This window comes from Pterocles gutturalis, unplaced genomic scaffold (assembly GCF_000699245.1).
Source record: "Pterocles gutturalis isolate BGI_N339 unplaced genomic scaffold, ASM69924v1 scaffold40781, whole genome shotgun sequence".
Taxonomy (NCBI): Eukaryota; Metazoa; Chordata; class Aves; order Pterocliformes; family Pteroclidae; genus Pterocles; species Pterocles gutturalis.
In genome coordinates, this window is record NW_010107047.1 from 2,480 (window position 1) to 21,644 (window position 19,165).

Consider the following 19,165-nt stretch of genomic DNA (forward strand, 5'->3'; position numbering starts at 1 on the left):
GGCTTGTACTCCTGAGTCTCAGGTAAATGGTTCATACTAAATGCGTTGCTAATACAGTATACAGTCAGTACAAAGGGTTTGACAGTGCATTTCATATGAATACAGACTGGTGGCTTCTTCTCATATCCTGCTTCAGGCAAGCGCAAACATGTAAAGCACCAAACTGTGGAATAGTTGCCCTGGAACAAAGTCATCCCTGGGGTGGAAACACGGAGTTGACTCCTTACACCAGAGCTGAGTCCTGCTGCTCAAGGCCATGCAGCTCAGCTGGCATTTTCTGTGCCTGCGGAAAGGGGACCATGGGGTTTGGCACCCAGCGAGCTTCTTGGGACCCTGGGCTGAGCCTTTGCCTGGGAGCCTGGACCATAGCACCAGGGCTGTAACATCAAACAGGGCCAGGAGGCTCCATGGAGCAGCATCAGTCTTTAGTGGGGATGGCTGTGAGGTAACTCCTCTCAGTTACCAACACCATATTGATGCAAACTGGTTGACAAAATAATTGGGGTAAAAACTCAGACTAATGGACAGAGTCTTCTGTGCTCTTCAATGTTGCATAAGCCTTGGGCAAACAAGTCACTTTGTTCTTTACTTGGGTTTCCTATTAAGTGAAGAAGCAGCAGCAAGAGCTGGTTTAAAGATCAGATTTCTAATACAACTCTTTCTTGCTCCAGAGGGAAGATGATCCCATCAGACCTTGAAAGAAGAATTCTTGAAGCCAAACAAAAAGTAAGTTTACTAAGCTTTTCTGCTTCTGAAAAAGAAAAAAGAAAAAAAATTCAACCAAAACTAACAAGAATGTTACAGCTAGTTGTTTTGCTTTCCTTGGTGAAACAGCATAGGCTTGCCCATTAACTTTTGGTTTGTTTCTCAGAAATGTAGCCTAGGAATTAATGAGGCAAGAGTTGCTGAGAAAATAGATTTAGAGCTACTTTATAATCTCCATGAGCTGTTTGGGTTTTTTATATGTTACTCTGGATAAAATCCTCCTCTGTTTATATTATCAACCTATGATACAGTTCCTCAGCTGAGTATTGGCAAAAACAGAGTAATAATTCGGGGAATTTGTATATATTTTAATGCCTTGAAAATATTCCTCACTGAGTCACCAAATCAATGAAAGTTAAACTAAAATCCACATGTTCTCTAAAAATGTACTACTTTTGTATGTGCTCATTAGTAGAAGCAAGAATTAAAACATCAGATTAAAGTATGCAATGAATTTAGCCCTGTCTTCAACAACGTTTATGTAAATAATCATTAGACATAGCATTCAAAGCTCATTAACGACATTGATCTTCAGTAAAAGCCCACTTTGTCTAAGAAAAGCAATATAGTAGGTAAAATAAGTCAAAATATAAATAGGGTACCACCCAAGCCTACTGACCATGTATTTCACTTTGCAGAAGGAAGTTTAGACCTTTTTTATAGTTTAAACCCCAGTTCTGCAAATATATAGATACTCCTTGCCCTTTTTTGCTCTGAGTACTGCTTGTGAAATCAACAGAACCACAAATGAATTTGAAATAGAACACTAGTATAAATTATGTGAGACTTGAGACCTCATAGTGCAGAAGCCACGTGACGGGTGGCGTGTGCTCCTCTGAGGCACAGCATTTAGCAGGGGGAATCCAAGACATGGTCCCTGGCCTCCATGAAGATTGCTCCTTTCCTCAGAAGACCTCTCTCCCCACTCTGCTCAGAGACGGGGCTGAAGGTGAGCCTCACACCTCCCCTGCGCGTTACCCCCAGGAGACACCCCCCAGGCAAGATGCTCCCACTGACAGGGCTGGGCCACCACATGTTCAGACGCTCGCTGGGATAATTATAATACAGCCCAGGGCAGGCTCCGCCAGAGGTATTTCTTGCAGCGTGGTGCCTGGGTGAGGCTTGTTTTACGTGACATGCAGAGCAGACCGTTTTGTTTCAGGCAGGTGGTGTGGAGCAGAATTGTTCTTCTGAGCCCTGACCTGTCTCATGCAGCCTAATAAATGGAGGATGCTGGTTTGGAAGTTTGCTGCCACCTTAAGGTGGAAACTGTAATATCAGTAGCATCTAAACTAAGAGAAAAGCAGTGTAATGTAGCAGGTACATCCTCTAGGAGACACTTGCGGGCTCAATGTGGAGGCAGCACAAGAGGAATCCGGAGACTGGGGCTCCCTGACCTTGCGCAATGCCTCTCTGCTTTCTTGCAGGGATTTGTCCCTTTTCTGGTGAGTGCCACAGCTGGGACAACGGTGTATGGGGCATTTGATCCTCTCATAGCTATTGCAGACATCTGCAAGAAATACAAAATCTGGATGCACGTGGATGTAAGTATAATCTTGTATGGAGGACTGGATTGCCAGGTGTATTAACAGTAGTTTATTCATTTTGGACAGTGTCATCTTGTACAAAACCATTGTATTTGGTTCCTGTAATTAAATCCAAGTGCTAATTTCCCATTCCTCTGAATGGCTCCGTTCAGGGGGACATTTTAGGAGCTGTGACTGTGTGGTACTTTTAACAACTGGGACACTTAAGATGACCTAGTTTGTGTGCTTTTGGCCTTCAGCTTTATCTCTAAATGGCATTAGTAGAAGAAATACATAAGAACCATACTGAGCACTAGCTCAGCTTCTGCAGCAGCTGCAAAATAAATGCATAAGGAAGAGGCTACATTGATGTGGAGTAAAGTACCCCAAAATGCTGAACAGATTAATGCAAATACTGGAGAAATTTATCAGATTGGCTACTTAACTTTATCTGGGTTCCTGCCAGTAAATCTTTCTGAAGTATCGTCTTTCAGACCTAGAATGGCTTTTATGTAATTTTTGCAAATCTTTTCTCCAAAAAGGCTTGGTAACTGAATTTCCAAGGTATCTGTCTGGGTATCTTGCTTTTGGATTACTGTGTCAGCCAGAATCACTCCAATTCAAAGGAAGAATTAATATTTACCTTAGACTGCTTCTCAGTCACATGAAATGCCTGCTTGTCCCAGATTTCAGTGAGAGAAGGCAAATGAGAAGGGGGCAAGCAGTAGTGGTCTGAAATATGATGACACTCATCAGAGCAGCTGAATTCCCAGTCCGGTTTGTTATCATCACTTAGTCACTAAAAGAGAAAATGCAGCTTACCCAGGAGCAGCTCTGCAAGTCATTAATTACTGCGTGGGGCAGCACAATGTGTCGGTGTCAGAGGACATGGCGAGGGAGGGCTTAGCAGATGATAAGGGTGGGCACTCAAGATGATGGGTGGGCACTCAAGATGATGGGCTATAAACCACTGCTTCCAAGCTACTGGAATAAAATTGTTAGTACAGCTAATGCCTCAGGCCCCATCTGCCTGGTCATTCTGGAACATGCCACATCAGCAAGAAGGAAGAAGGGGCCCCAAACTGATGTGAACACACAGATGTCACAGAGGAACGCAGAGTTCTCTTCTCATTAAGATAATGTCTCTTGCCTTCTAGGGAGCATGGGGTGGAGGGCTCCTGATGTCAAGAAAACACAAATGGAAGTTAAATGGTGTTGAAAGGTATGATTTATTAATGTTAATTAAACACATTTATTAAATGTATTTTAACACACTTGTGATTACCATAACAGCTATGTTTATAAATAAAAATAAAAATCAATGTTGTCTCCAAGATACATTGTGAAGAAATTATGCGTTTAATACAGTGTACAACATGAATTAGCAATTGCATTTCTCTAAGAAATGAATCTTGGAGGTCTTGCGTGCTGAAGCCTAAGTATAAAAGGTGGATGCACCTGCAGTTTGGGCATGTGTCCTGGCAGTCACTGACCACTGCCCTGTCACTTCTAGAGAGAACACCCACCTCCAGGCTGTGTTGGTGACATCTTCTCAGTAAATCTGTGCCTGGATAGACAAGGTTGTAGTAATGAGCTCATGAACATTGCACATACAAACAGATGAACGTAAGTGATGCCAGTCCAGTTCAGAGTCTGGAAGGACTGAGCCAGTACATGTACAAACAGCTGCTTTTAGTTAAGCTGTGGAACTCCTTGCCACAGGATGTTAAGATTTACCTGTGTTCAAGGGAAGACAAACAGAAAACATTAGGGGCTTCTGTGAGCTACAAATAAGTGGGGGCTCAGAGAATATTTGGAAGAAGGTCGTATATGCTTGCCCTGTTTTGTATTCTTCCCAGGCACCTATTTAGGCCACTTGCTAGAGACAGTATTCTGGGCTAGATGGAGTCACTCTCATATTCGTGTGTTTTCTGAAGCTCATGCTGTTCGAGAGTAAATTATTACTCCCTTCTGCCTTTTTTATCTCTAAATTGAATTGCTGTTCCTTGACAATTAGAATTACAAACAACTGCCTTATCCTGTTCCTGAAGATTAGGAGGATACCTTGATAATTCAGTTCCTTTCTCATATATCTCACATGCAAAATTTGGAAAACAGCCAATGGTACTATGAGTTTGATTTAGTTAAGACTGCCTCCAGCACTCCAGACTTACATATTGTGCATTTAAAAGGACATACATCCAAATATCCAGCAAGTTAGAAGAATCTACCCAGTTACCTGTGATGACAGAGTATGAGAAGAGTTTGCCTCCCAGATTGCTGTCCAGATTTTGCTGGAATGAGAAGTTAAGGCTGAATCTATACTGGAGAATTTTCCAAATAATGTGCTTTAGGTCCCAAGCTTCACTGCATTTTATCTAGTGCTTTACTAAGCATCACCTCCATGTGTTTGGCAATGAGTTAAGGAAATTTGTCATTTCCAGTGCTGTTCTGCTGCTTGATGGACACAGCAGCTCATTACAGTTTCTCCAGATCTCAAATGTGGATACCTTTAGAACAGACTTATTAGACCCAGCTTTTATGGACGTGCCTGTTTTATTGTAGATATTTGAGTACAACCCAGTTATTGCAGGTCTGAATAGAAGAAAAGTTGAGCTGATATTATAGGAGAGAAAGGTACAAGGAAGGTGCATTAAATGGAGCACTCTGTGCCCTGAGGACTCCCATCCTTCTGATAACAGACAGTCCAGCAAAAATCCTCCTATCAAAGGCTGGAAGAGTTGTACCAGCATCCTTACTGTGCCCTCCACATGGGAGATTTCAAGCTGCTGCAAGGCACACTGAGGGAAGCATGTCCCCTGGTGTCTGGAGCAGATAGGTCTGGCCACCATCAGGAGTTTCCATCTGGTGTCCCTCTCCCAGAGGCCTGGGCAAGGGGTGGCAGCTACGTGAGAAGAGCGCGTTTGCAGCTGAATGAGCACTCCCATACAGGCTGTGGGTATGCTTCCTGGGGCTGCTACTGGTCAGTGAATACACATCAGTGTGTTTTTAATGATGGCTGAGGACCAAATTCTGACAGTCTTGAATCTCTCCAGTCATCCATTTGAAATCTCTAAAGGAAAACTTTTAGTCTTTTTTTTTCTGTCTGTGACACACAGCCTTCTGTCTGTGACACACAGCCAAAAAATCACATAGGTGCTTGGTGCTCAGTTATTTGGGCAAACATGAGATGCTTTAAAAGAACATCTGTGGATTCATGTAGATTTTTTACTTCACTGTTTGTCTCAGTCAGCAATTTCTTCAAGCACATACTGATGGCTGAAGCCCAGAATAACTGATAACGAATGAAAAATGGTAGATTTTTATTTTTCATAATTATTTTTTTTCTGTGTGCAATTGGAATGTAATTGGGGAAATAAATGACCTTAGGGCAAATTAAATGTTTTAGGCAGACAATTAACGTCTGACTACTGTCAGTAAATAATCTGTTTGCTTGAGAAAACCCATACCACTACTGTTATTTTCTGCCTGATTCTGCATAGGCAAGATAAAAATCAAAAAGTATCGTATCAAGGAAATTCATAGACCTTAATGCATGTTCTGAATCATTAGCTTTGGTGTTGTAATCAGATGACTGACTCTGAGCTAATTAAAAGCTGCCAAATACTCGAAAAGCCAAGCCAAGTGGCCAGATGTTGCCTATGGATGACTGTTCCCTACAGATTTTGCATCAGGCACTTGTGCAGTCCTATTTAAATAGCCAAGAAGAAAGCACAGGAGTGCTGCATGGTGTCTATGTCATTTTTGGAGTTGCTTTCTTTGAAGGAGTGGAAGCGATTTGGCAGGAAATGATAAGAACATGCATAAACCTATAGTGCTGCCTCCAAAGCCTACAAAGGAAAATACTGCCAGATTCCAACATGCTCATCTCTGTTCACATAAATTTTGCCTGCAAGTGTGTCCTGGGTCCTATGAGTTTTTACACACCCCAGTTGACTGATTTATACCAATTTATACCATCAAAACTCAAATCACTGCACTACATGAAATCCTGAGCACTATGCATCCTTGACAGCCTGCCAAATAGGACACAAATGTTACATCTGTCAGCTAATCATCATGTGTAATAATAGTAATTAACAAATAGCCAATCAAGCATAACACAACATTAAAATAATAAACAACTGGACAATCTTCCATTCAGCCCTTGCCACAGTCCCAAATGTCTCCTCTCTAAGCTGTATTGTGACAGTGCCCTGTTTGTTCAGAAGATCTGGGCTGACAGTTATTTTTGCAGTGAATGTGTCCTGAAGGGAGGCAGGATCAGACTCCTGTGGAAGGGTGGATCAGTTCTATGTTTATTACTGTGGTAATTTTGGCCCTAGTCCTCCAGTTGTGTGAATTATCATAGCCAAGCTAAAATTAAGGAGCTATGAAAATTTACCATCAGCAGAGCAATGACAAAAATGATGTTAGGCCAGGTTTTCCAAGTTACTCAGAGACTTACAGGTCCCCAAAAGTATTTAAAGGAATTTTCAAACATGCCTGTGTGAGCTACTTACTAAAATCTTACTGAAACTGGAATCGATGGGAGGGAATATGCTAGTTTGCTAGCTCCCTATGTGCAACTTTAATCAGCTCTGTGCCTTTAGAAAGTTCATCAGTCAGGTGGGTGTTTTTAGGAAGTTTGCCCTATGTTTATGAAGTATAGATGACTCCCAGAAAGTTTCATTCTGATTAAGTTTAGTGACTAGAGCAATTATCCTGCAGTAAGTGGACAGAATTGTCATCCAAAAACCAACTAGAGTAGATTAGGTCCATTGTGAAGGCATTGCTTTCCTAATATCAGCCATGATTATTTTCAGCTTTGCTTGCTCAGAAAAAGAAAAAGGTGTGCATTACTATGTGTCCATTATTATTGTTGTTGTTGTTGTTATTACTAAATGTCTCCATTACTAAATGGCTGTTTCACTACCATAGTACAATGTCTGACTTTCATGTGGTTTGCTGTCCTAGGGCCAATTCAGTGACCTGGAACCCTCACAAGATGATGGGCGTCCCGCTGCAGTGTTCAGCCCTGCTAGTAAGAGAAGAGGTATGTCCCAGTATACTTGCTTCTCTGATCCTTTCTGACATTTTGCTTCTGAAAATCCTGGGTGTTTTCTTCATAACTGTGTCATAGCTAATATTTGCTAATGTGATGAGGATATAAAAGCAACTGAGAGGTAGACCTCTAGTTACATACCAGGCTGTGACTGCAAAAGCAATTTAAAGCAGCTGTCTAGCAGAAATTATAGATCCAGTTAGTCGCAATGTCTGTGCAGAGTTGTGTGGCTTTCCATTCAAAATATCCATAGTTAAGTTGTGAGTGCATAGTTGTATAACCCCACTAGTTTCTGTGTAGCATAAAATGTAACTGTAGGCAAACTCTGGTCCTCTTACCGTGAATTGTATAGTATACATGCAGCGTGGCATTTGGTTCAGAATCTAGGCATCATTACACTTTCTAGACTTTCATGATAAGATATTTCAGACCAACTCTGATCCATATATCCACTTTGGGCACATGATAATAAAAAGGGAAGACAGTTCACTGGGAATAAAAAGTAGACATTTAATTTAGTAGTAGAATTCGAATTACCCTTAAAGCCTGTAATTTTCATATAACCATCAGTTACTGGGACAGATGCTATACAGCCACCACTTACTAGACCAGCTATCAAAAAGCTGATCACTGTTTTGCTAACAGCTGTACAACAGATTGTGTACGAAGTATTTGCACTTAGGAAGAGAGAAGCTGGCTTTTATTTGCCCTCTGGGTCAGTTCCCCAAGACAAATCCTGCCTGGTTGGAGTCAGTACCATCCTTGACCTCTAGTGAGAACAGATGGCTCCAATTAGGAGAAAGCTGATATTTTTTCCCCTCTCATTTTACTATCTCAGTTTTAAATTACACATAAAGATTAGACTTGATGATAAACAGCCAAGTTTCAATTCTTCCTGGACTGGAAATTGCGGTTTTAGGCAACAGCCCTAAGGAATACGTTAAAACTGGTTGAGGACTTTAACTAGAGCCAGAACATGACTATCTGCATTTCACTTGAAAAGCTAAAAAGGAAACCTCATGCTTTCATAGAATCATAGAATGTTTTGGGTTGGAAGGGACCTTAAAGATCATAGAGTTCCAACCCCCCTGCCAGGGACAGGGACACCGTCCACTAGCCCAGGTTGCTCAAAGCCTCATCCAGCCTGGCCTTGAACACCTCCAGGGATGAGGCATCCACAACTTCTCTGGGCAACCTGTTCCAGTGTCTCACCACCCTCACAGTGAAAAATTTCTTCCTAATGTCTAGTCTAAATCTACCCTCTTTCAGTTTATACCCATTACCCCTCAAAATCATATCTTGCAGCCCAGAAATAGCTCTAGCTGGCTGTTTAAACACCATGTGGTCTTCTGTCTGTTCAAAGCTTTCTATACCACTTCATCCAATCTGCAGCTGAGGGATTTGCAGAAAAGAATTGTGCCTACAAAGAAAGAAAACAATGAAAATCAGAATTTCAGAGATCAAAGCAATTAGAAAAGTGGTGTGATATTATTTAGATTAGTCATCAAATTGGCTTGGTCTGACTCAACCAGTAAAAAAGCTTTCCAAGGAAAGGAGGAAAAGGAACCAGAACAAGGAATGAAGAGCAGGATACAAAAATGAAATTGTGTATAATGATGCTAGGAAGCACAATGTCCGGCCTTTCTTTAAAAAATGTGTTGATGCTGGGAGTGGATTGCACATTGCTCAGTCAAATACCGAGGTGTCCTGGGCGCTGAATGGGATGTGAAAAACATGTCCCACTGAGAAGCTGTCTGGTTTTGTCCCTTTTTTTTGATCTTTCTTTTGCCCTTGGACACATATTCCACTGAATTTGGGTGTTTGTAGTTCTTGCTGTGCAGCCTGTTGCCCAAAGCAGTGCTCAAAACAGAAGTCACATCAGTGCCAACCTTATTTTTTGTGTCTCTGTTTCTATAAGGGGCTGATGCAGAGTTGCAATCAAATGCATGCTTCCTACCTCTTTCAACAAGACAAGCACTATGACCTGTCTTACGACACGGGAGATAAGGCTTTGCAATGTGGACGGCATGTTGATGTCTTCAAGCTCTGGCTGATGTGGAGGGCAAAGGTAGGACTGCCTGCAGTGTGTTTGTTTGCATTAAAATAATGCACACCAGATACAGGGGCTTTTTCTGTAATCACCATTTTAGAAAATATCTGACCTGAATTTCCCATATATAACATGAAAGAAAGAACATAATTATTTTCTGTTTTTTTATACTTTTAACAATTTAGCTTCAAAGCAGCACACATGATTTTGAAATTTTTGCTCCGTGACTTTGCATAGCATTTGCTTTGTGTAACTGTAGGAGTCTAACAGCATAAATCATATACCTAAGAATGTTGTTATGAAGATTTCTGGAAGTAAAAAGATGTTTTGATGACATTCAGGAGTTAAACATGGCAGATCAAGACTGGAATACCTAGTTTCATTGCATGCGGTAGATACAAAGTCATCTTTTGAAGGAGGAGAGGGAAACTCGTGAAAATCTGTTTTCTGTGAAATCTGAAAACACCACCTCTACTGATTAATTCGTCTGTATTTGTAGAATGCTGCTAAATACATTCTTCCATGTATTTATCCAATCTATTATGTCAAGTTTCCTCAGATTTGTTCAGAGGAGATGATATCACTGTTTTCATTTCCAGAAAGCCTCAAAGATCCTCATATGCTTCATTAAAACTCTGAAAACAATCCTGAGACAGACCTCAAATGTAGCTGGAGGTGTGGGAGTCTGTAAAGGAGGTTGCAAGTTTCTGTGGTCGCAATAGCTGTTGTGCTAACTGGGGTCTCCAGAGTAGCAAGCAATTTTAGCCACATGTGTCTCTTTAACTCCAAGCCTTTCTCCCTGAGCTGTGCTAGCTCTACCCTGTTTTGAAATCTCTATACACAGAGGGATAATGACATGGGCTTTTAAGTCAGTTCTGCACTGCCAGAAATTATTTAGCAGGGACATACATCCATTACTCAGAGACATTTCTTCTTCTAAACCCCATTTTTTCAATATGCCTTGTACTGCTTTTTCTCTTCTCATACCCCACTTGTAATATTAATGTTACAAAATAGGATGTATGTTTCTTAAACAGTTTATCTATTCCAGCTGTTTATTCCCCTTCCTCCCTCATAAAGCTGGATCCTTTGTTTGTGGCATCACAGCTGGTGATTGCAGGAACAATTATGATGTCACAGAGAGGATTATGACTTCTGCCAGAGAAGAAAGAGCAGGATTTGCTGCAGCTCTTAAAAAGACAGCTTCTGAGTTTATATGGTGTCAATTAGAAAAGAGGAGAAAAACACTACAGAGGTGGGGCAGTATCTAAACAAAATTTGTATTTTCACAGGCATCAGGCCAGGCTCTAAAAGCATATCTGACCATTCTGTGTTTAACTAGAAAAGAAAAATTATTATTGGAAAAGCCCCCAGTGCATCACCTCTGGAAGATTAAAATCTGCTATTCTGAAAATAGCAGGAGACTCCCCATGTCTGGAACTCAACACGTTCTAGATACCCTCCCCTGTGCCAGCCCAGGCTGTCCGAAACTGTGCTCAGCCTCTCTGCAACATCTGCCAACAAGAGCACCCTTCACTGGAGGTGTTAACAGTATTTTGCTGAGAACCAGCTGGTACTTGGGGCCTGTTTTGCAGATGTAGCTGTAGGGGAGTCAGTGGCAAGAGCTAGAGACAGCTGAGATGTGTATACCAAATTGTCCTTCATCTTGTAGAATCAGATCCTTGATCTGTCCAACAGAGTTCTGAGAGGTGACTTGTGGTGGTGCTTTGGCAAGTGCTGCATTGTCCTTTGCTGTTGCGGTTCACAGAACAGATAGTCACATAACTTTTTTTCTCCCTGTGTCTCTAAAGGGAACCACAGGATTTGAAGCACAAATTGATAAGTGCTTGGAACTTGCAGAATACCTATACAATAAAATAAAGAACAGAGAAGGGTATGAAATGGTGTTTGATGGAAAGGTATGTATTGCAACTTCTTTTTCCCAGTTGTCAATAGCACTTGCCTTAGTCACCTACTGAGATGCTACCAAGAGGTCAAACCAAACGGCATGTGACAGAGAGCGGTGTCCCTTGTAATAAAACCTGTTGCTGTGCCAATATCTCTCTTCCTCGTGGGATCCAGGGACAAGGGAGATGAGGCAGCTATGCATAAGATTTCAGTTTGCACAGTTTCACCTGACTAAAACTGAACACTGGCATCTCAGGCTAACACAATGCAAGCACCATTAGAACCAGCTCTTAAGTAATAAAAACAAGTTGTGATTTCCTAATAGCAAGGTCTGATCCAAGTGGAGGGGTTACAGTGCCCCGTGCAACTGTGGAAGGATGGTTGTGCAAAGAGCTTTTATCAGCATCCTCAGGTGGACAGTCACAGGGGGCCTGGGGTGACCCAGGGAGGCCCGTCCTTGCTGTGATGGGGTTCAGCACAGCACAGTAGGGGCTGGTGTTGCTCAGGAGCCTCTCTGGCTCCTGTGGCGGAGGTGACACGACTGTGTGGGGTGCAAATATCTCTAGGTGTGTTTTTTCTGTTGAGGGAGTACAGCTGAGACAGGATCCCAGGGTGCCAGGTGCTCAGCTGGAGCACAGTGCCCAGGGAAGCCTGGGTGTTGTGGCTGTACCTCTGAACTGCACTGGACTGGCTGTGTTTGGCCATCTCTGTGGGCGGCCCTCGCCAGCTGGGATGGCTAGGGACAGGGCTGGTAGTGACCTCTGTTACAAAGTTAACTGGTGTTTTGCCTGTAAAAGAGAAAAAAAAAATCTCATTTTATCTTTTTTTTTCTCCTGCTTGTGATGTTTTTTTCTCTCTGTACTTGCCCTTCCAGGTTTTGTCTCTCAGAATGTTTCTCCCTGGTAGTGTTCACTTAGTGCGTGCCTAAGTGCTCTGCAGCACAAGGATAAACGTTGCAGTGTTTCTTCAGAGATCACAGGCTCATACTCACATGCCGCTATATAATTTTTTTCCCGCACCTCACACATCGCTACTGAATTTGGTCCACTGGGTCTGATGATGAGTAAAGGAAGCAGCAGTAAGAGTTACTGTAACTCATGCATTCAGCATGCAGCAAAGAGGAACATAGCAAGGCAGGCAACTGTTGGGAGATTGCAAAAATACAGAAAATGTCAACTGGTTCTTACTTTATGCTTTTCAACTTGGTGCTGCCACATAAGTTTAACTAGCTAAGATGCTGTGGTGCATGCATACTAATATGGCAGCTAGCTGAATCAAACTGAGAGGTAATAAATTTTATTAAATGCAAGAAAATCTTAGATTGTCTCATGCACCACCTGTGACTTCTGTTCACAGAATCAGATTCTATATTATGCTGTCATATAATAAAAGTAAATTACATGGTCCTCACCTCTAAATTATCTGTAATAGACTCTTGCCTTTTCCACATGCTGCCTTTAGCCTCTTGAGGGGACAGCACCTACAAAATGTAGATGCCTCTCAGTAGAGCATAAATACATTTGCACAGCTGGGTGATGTGTTTCCATATCTGACACACTGGGAATAAATTATCTTTTCTGCATTAATAATGATGATGACTCTCAGTAGACCACAATAATGAAAAACATTGATTGCTGCCACAATATGATGTATGAGAGGGGGGAAAGGCATGAACTTAATTTCAGTTGAGATATTATGAGCATTTCTTAACAGTGTAAACCATTATTATTCTGTGTTTAGCCTCAGCACACAAACGTCTGCTTCTGGTATATACCTCCCAGCTTGCGCAGTATGGATGACAATGAAGAAAGAATGAGCCGCCTTATGAAGGTGAGCAGCATCCTCCAGGACATCATTGTATCAACATGTTTTGAGCAATACAAAAACCAGCTACTGTGGGGCTGTCAGCAGTATTGAGAAAGTATGGGGGAAAATTCCCCGGTGATATTAAAAGCAGGACAAAGAAACAGGATAAGCCCAATATCTTTTCAGTGAGCCATTTATTCCTTAACGGAGGTCAACTTTTTTATCAGTGTTGTATGTAATTTCATTTTGCCTGCTTCTTGTAGCTCTTCATCTTTTTTTAAAAAAGAAAACATAATGTGTGTTTTGTTACAATAATAATAAGGATGATGGCAATAATGAAAATAATGATAATATTTATGGGAATAATAATAATAATAATCATCATCATCCCCTGCTTTTTGTTATGCTGCAGGTGGCACCAGTAATAAAAGCCAGGATGATGGAGTATGGAACAACTATGGTGAGCTATCAGCCCCTGGGAGACAAAGTGAACTTCTTCCGGATGGTCATCTCAAACCCTGCAGCAACTCACCAAGACATTGATTTCCTGATTGATGAAATAGAACGCCTGGGACAAGATTTATAATAATTGGGTGTGAAAGTCTGTTCCTGGACCTCTAAGTAGACAATTAAGTTGTCAAAAACTGTGCGAATGTATTTGTAGTTTGTTCCAAAGTAAATCTATTTCTATATTGTGGCGTTGGAGTAGAGTACAGTTTAAAATCAAGAAACATGGCTCCTCTAAAGTCCTTTCCTGAGTTTTAGAATACCTCCTTAAAAACTAGCTGCACACAAAGCTTCATTGAAACAAATAAGGAAGAACTGAAGATACTTAAAATTTTATCCCCAATTTTAACACAGCAACTACTTTAAATTAAAAGCAGTCAGACTGTATAATGTCAAATTTGCCCAAAATAATGACAAAATCAAATGGGGTGAAGTGGGAGGGGGCAGTGAGAAGCAGAGTATACAAGCTGTATGTTTAAAAGTGAAAGTATTTTGCCTTTTTCATAGTATTAGAGCAGAATTTCTAATCTACCTATAGCAACATTTCAAATGTATTTAAATAGGTATAGTTTTACAAAAGGAAATATATATATATAAAAAAATCCTATTTTATAATATATATTTTTATTTTATATGGGTTATAAAACTGCAAGGACAGAAGCTGAAAATTAACTAGGATTCTTTTTCTTTTTGATGGAGGTGCCTCAAATATTTATTACTGCTTACTTTAAAATATAAGCCCACATACCACATTCTTAAGAGGTACCAATACCTCATTTCTCCATGTCATATGGATTGTACATCTCCAGGGCCGATTACTGAAAAACCTCAAGAGTACTGCAGCTCTTAAAACCACTTAATAAGATCAATTACAGTACAACAATAGGATGCTATTATTCCTAATTATGTTTCCCACTTGGCCTAACTAAGCAGACGCACAATCAATATACAGTGCTAACCAAGACTGAAATAAGGTTGTATTTGGATGGTTTCTGTGTTCCGTGGTAGAAAAGCCTATCCAAAAAAAGTCACGTCTGAATAAATGCTTATCTCATAACCATTTCTTCTGTAAGCAGTCCAAAACTACACTGAAAATTAAAATTGACTGAAATTCTTATGAAAGAAATAGCATGAAACCTCACAGCTACATTAAGAGGGTAAAGACTTCTTACAGATGTACAGGTCTGCAGGACAAGGCCTAAATGAAATGTGACTGTAATCTGAGTGACAGGGATGGGGTCTAAGTAACAAACTGCTTTGTCAAAGGTTTCCCGTAGTGCTGGATGCCATCCTTGTCTGCAGTGGCTTTTGAAATTGCAGAAGAAATCGAGATAAGGCTACATCTGGCTGAAAAAGCCCACGCGGAGCCTCACAGGCCTTCTTAGAAACCATGGGCACAGCTCTTGCAGAATTCATGTGCTGCGTTATTCCTTAACATTAGAGGTGACTGTGGCATGGAAACTGAAATTTAGCCTCTTTACCCCCAACATCTGAAAGTGTTGGTAAGAGTTCTGCGGCTTGGGCCTATTTATAACCCTACTAAAGTTTTGGTTTTAACTTTGCCTGAATGGACAACTTGTGTTTGTAAAGCAATATTGTTTTGCTGTCTCTAAAATGCTTGAAGAGGAAAAAAAAAAAAGTGCAATGTGGTTTTAATTTCATCTGCAATAGATAAATGGAGTATTGATTCAATGTATTATCATGAGGACATGAAGTAAGAGGAAATAAATTGTGTCTGTAATTGTGTTGCCTTTATTATATTGATAGTACTGTTTTGTCACCTCAGATTGAGGCTGTGCACTTTAGATTTAAACTGTACAATGTTGCAGATCAACATGTGTTGCTGTATAAGCTTGTACAATATATTATTGATATGTCATTATATGTGTGGTAGTAGTATTGACAATATTGTAAGAATTGCATTCACACTGGTCCCTCTACTATATCTTTGCTTGGTGTTACCCTGTCCTCGTCAGCCTTTGGGCAGACCTCTCACCTCACTTCGGTGGACCTCCATTGCTACCTACGATGGATAGTGTTGCAAGTCAAGCTATAGAGCAGTTACCAATTCTATTGGGAATGACATCAGTGTGACCTTTGCTAAATGTGTCAAAATCAGCAGACTAATCACTGAAATACTGAGTAGAGCAGCAAATTACATTCGTTTTTCTTGCTGGGAAAAGGGCAAGCAAAGAGTTTACAAAGTGAAAATAGTACAGGGACAATAATGAAGGTGATCAGTAGCCCGGTTACATCTTGCATGTGCAATTCCGTTTTAAAGTGCTAAGTGCAAACAACGTATTTATTAGCTGTATGTGCCAATCCAAGATTTACATTCGGTATTCCAGGAGAACCAGCATTTTTTTTCCACTTTACTGTACTTATTGCAGCCAGGAAAGAGCGGCATAGCAACCTGTTCTTGTGTTTGACCAAAGTATCCTATCTGTGGTGTTGATCTAAATCCAAATAAAGGTGTAAAATGTGACTGTGGGTCTTTTTGTTAGCAGCACTGATGGGCACTGTGAGCATTTGTCACTTGTGCCATTTTGGAGCAAGGCCCCAATAAAGCGAATGTTTAATTGTAACTTTCTATGTCTCCTGCTGGATTTTTTCATGACAAGATGCATTCTGTTAATTATTGTAACATAAAAACCCCAATTTTGTCACCACACCCTTTTTGAGGCAATACTGTGCACCAGCATACAAGTGTAAATCTGCCATCTGGTATTTCTTTGCCTTATCTTTACAAGACGGATTTAGTTGCTTTATTCTCCTCAGACAGGCTTAACAATTTTTTATGTTTTGTTTTGTCTTTTTATTCCATGAGCACTTATCCCCAAATTAACCATAGTGTCTAATCAGCCTCTGGCATAGCAGTGAAAGCAGTCAGGGCACTTTCCAGGACAACACAGACTATACGATGGCAACAATTTAAAAGGGCCATGAAATAAAAAAGACAAAACAACTGATACAAAAATTAAAATTTTAATCCTCATGTCTCCCCTGGCCCAGAGCTTCGTTATTCCAAAATCTGTGACCTGTCTGCTCTGTTTTCTTTACAGCCTCTGAAGTGCTGCTCAGCCTGATGCCAGCAGAAGAGAAAGAAAACAAAATGATGCTGTGAAAGCAGCAGCAGTCAGAAAGCTTACACCTGAAATGAGATTTTCTGTTTAAGTCTGCAGCAGAATTTGAGATGAATGCCTATGCCGAGTACCTGGGCAGAGCTCAGCTAGGAGCTCTGTAGGAAAACACTCAGAGGAAGAAGATACAGGGAGAAGATATTTTCCTACCGTGATGGAGCTCTTTGTTTGGCACTGGGACAGGGAGCATTGGGTTAGTATTTCTGAGTACTACTCCCATGGGAGTGCATAAAGCTTGGGCTTTGCTGTAAGCCTGTTGCAGCCAGAGCTGTGTGGAGTGTCCCTGAGAGATGGAGGACTGGGACGGAGTTGTCTGACTGAGTTGAGCACAGAATCCTGGCTGTGCTCAAGGAAGGCAAAATAAAGTTGCCAAACAAGAAGGAATTCAGGTGGAAGCCTGGGCACCCACTCTTTACACAGGCTGGTGCCTTTGGTGTTCTCCCATGAGAACAGAAGCTCTGGTTTGCTAGTTCTCTGCTCCTTAAAACATAATCCCCAAAGAACACTCTGCACAGGGAGAATCATGGATCTAGAAGAGATGACCTATTTCATTACAGCAGCACACTGGCATGGCGATATCATGTCTGTGGCTGGTGGGTTCCCATGCTGCTGTGCTGTCCCATAAAGCTCCCAGGAGCTGTTGTCACCACAGGACACTCTGCCTCACCCCACTGCCCCACTGTACTGCTTCTGCCTCACTGCACCAGTCCCCTGCTCCACCTTTCCATGCCTCTGTCTTCCCTCTGGCCTCTTTCCCACAACATGTATATTTTTGAGCATCTTAACCATCTTCATAACTTTATGTTGGTTTTTTCTCTTTTTTTAAGAGGTTCTTCTTTTTAAAGAGAACCTTTTAAAGGTTCCTTTGAAGTCAAATAAAGCTCCACTACAACGACACTGGCATCCCCAATCCAAGAAGCAGCTGTTCTTTCCTGTATCATGGGGTGATCCTGGTCCAAGTTAACCCCATGAGAGGCACAGCATTAATGGTTGACCCCATCCTAGAGCTGGTGTGCTGAAAAAGGTGGCAGAATACCAAGGAAGAGCCCCACAGAGCTCACAGAGGCCTCAAAACCTGCCCAGAGCCATCCCAATTGACTCATGTCCACAGTCCACTGACTGTGTTTATTGCTTTTGATAAACTGTTTTGTTGTTCGTTTCTTAAAACTGGGTTTAATAAAATATGGATTAGTAAAGCTTAGATGAACCAGGTTCTGTGAAGTAGAGACTGGCTGAATGAGCAAACCTAAGCAGGCCTATTACATGACCTCATGCAGCTTTGACATGCTGGCATGTGATGTCCTCTGGGGTTTTATGCTGTGGTGCGTAATTTCATCCCGAGACACACTCTTCCCACTACTGTAGATACCCATTCTTGCCTAAATGGGTGCTATGTCAGGAAATGGACAGAGTGCAAAACTGCATGTGTCGATACAATACAGCAGAATATTTTACTGATGATGCCTATATGCCACGAGGAACTAGGAAACAAACTCAGCTATTGAAACAGCTATTATGGGCACCATCCAGTGCCAGCAGAACTACGTCTGAACCAAAGCAAGCTGCATCTTAGATTACATAAACCCTGTGGGGGTTTTTTTGTTGATTATTATTATTTTTTGGTGAGGAGCACAAACACTGGCACATGATTTTGAAGTCCACAGCTACAAAGAACAGCAACACAATATGTAAAAGAGATGTCTTGACATGAGGTTTGCCTCCATACTCAGTAGTTAATAGCTAATGGGTGGGCTAATGCAGAAACAACAGTGCAGGTGGGCTCTCCTGCACCTCTTGCAAATCCTCAGCCCTTGAGGCTGTGCTGTTCAGAGCACAGGAGAGCCTGAGGGCCAAATGAGAGGCAGAAGAAGGCCCAGCTGGCCTGACAACGCAAGATGAACCACCCAAGGACATGGCTGATGAGGTGGTTGGGTCTCAGCGATTTTGGCTACTAGTGAATGCTGCTTGTTCTTCTGAAAATGGCCTTCAGGAGGGACCCAGAGTGAAGCCCTCACCCTACAGCCATGGCTCCAAGGAAGGCAAGTTTAAATATCAAGTTAGGTGTATTAAATTCATGTTCCAGCATGACTAAGGAAGGAACAAAGCAAGACAGAGCTCAAGGAAATGTAAATCTTTTATCTGACTTAGCCAGGCTAACTGCCAAGTAGAAAATCATTCTAGGTAGGAAGCGAGCCCTGTAGAAAGCCACAGGACACTGTCTTTAGTGTGCTAATGTCTTAGACTTATACTGTCTGCTATCTACCTGACCAGCCTAACTAAAGGGAGTAATTCAGCCATTAAGGGAAAGGCAAGTGCTGCAGCTGGAAGAATTACAAACCTGACTTTGCTCTTCACTGAGAAGACAGAACGGCTGCAGGTCATGTCACTGTTCATTACA

General features: G+C 41.5%; 1 protein-coding gene across 1 annotated transcript; it reads left to right on the plus strand.

Annotated features, from left to right (window-relative positions):
* Positions 1-671: 671 nt before the first annotated feature.
* Positions 672-14,384, plus strand: LOC104472339 (glutamate decarboxylase 2; the record flags this gene model as incomplete). The annotated part of the gene is made up of 8 exons (XM_010087969.1): positions 672-726; positions 2,193-2,309; positions 3,449-3,513; positions 7,269-7,347; positions 9,275-9,424; positions 11,218-11,325; positions 13,055-13,144; positions 13,533-14,384. Coding segments are annotated over 8 exons (838 nt in total), but the record flags the coding sequence as incomplete, so codon positions are not given.
* Positions 14,385-19,165: the final 4,781 nt, after the last annotated feature.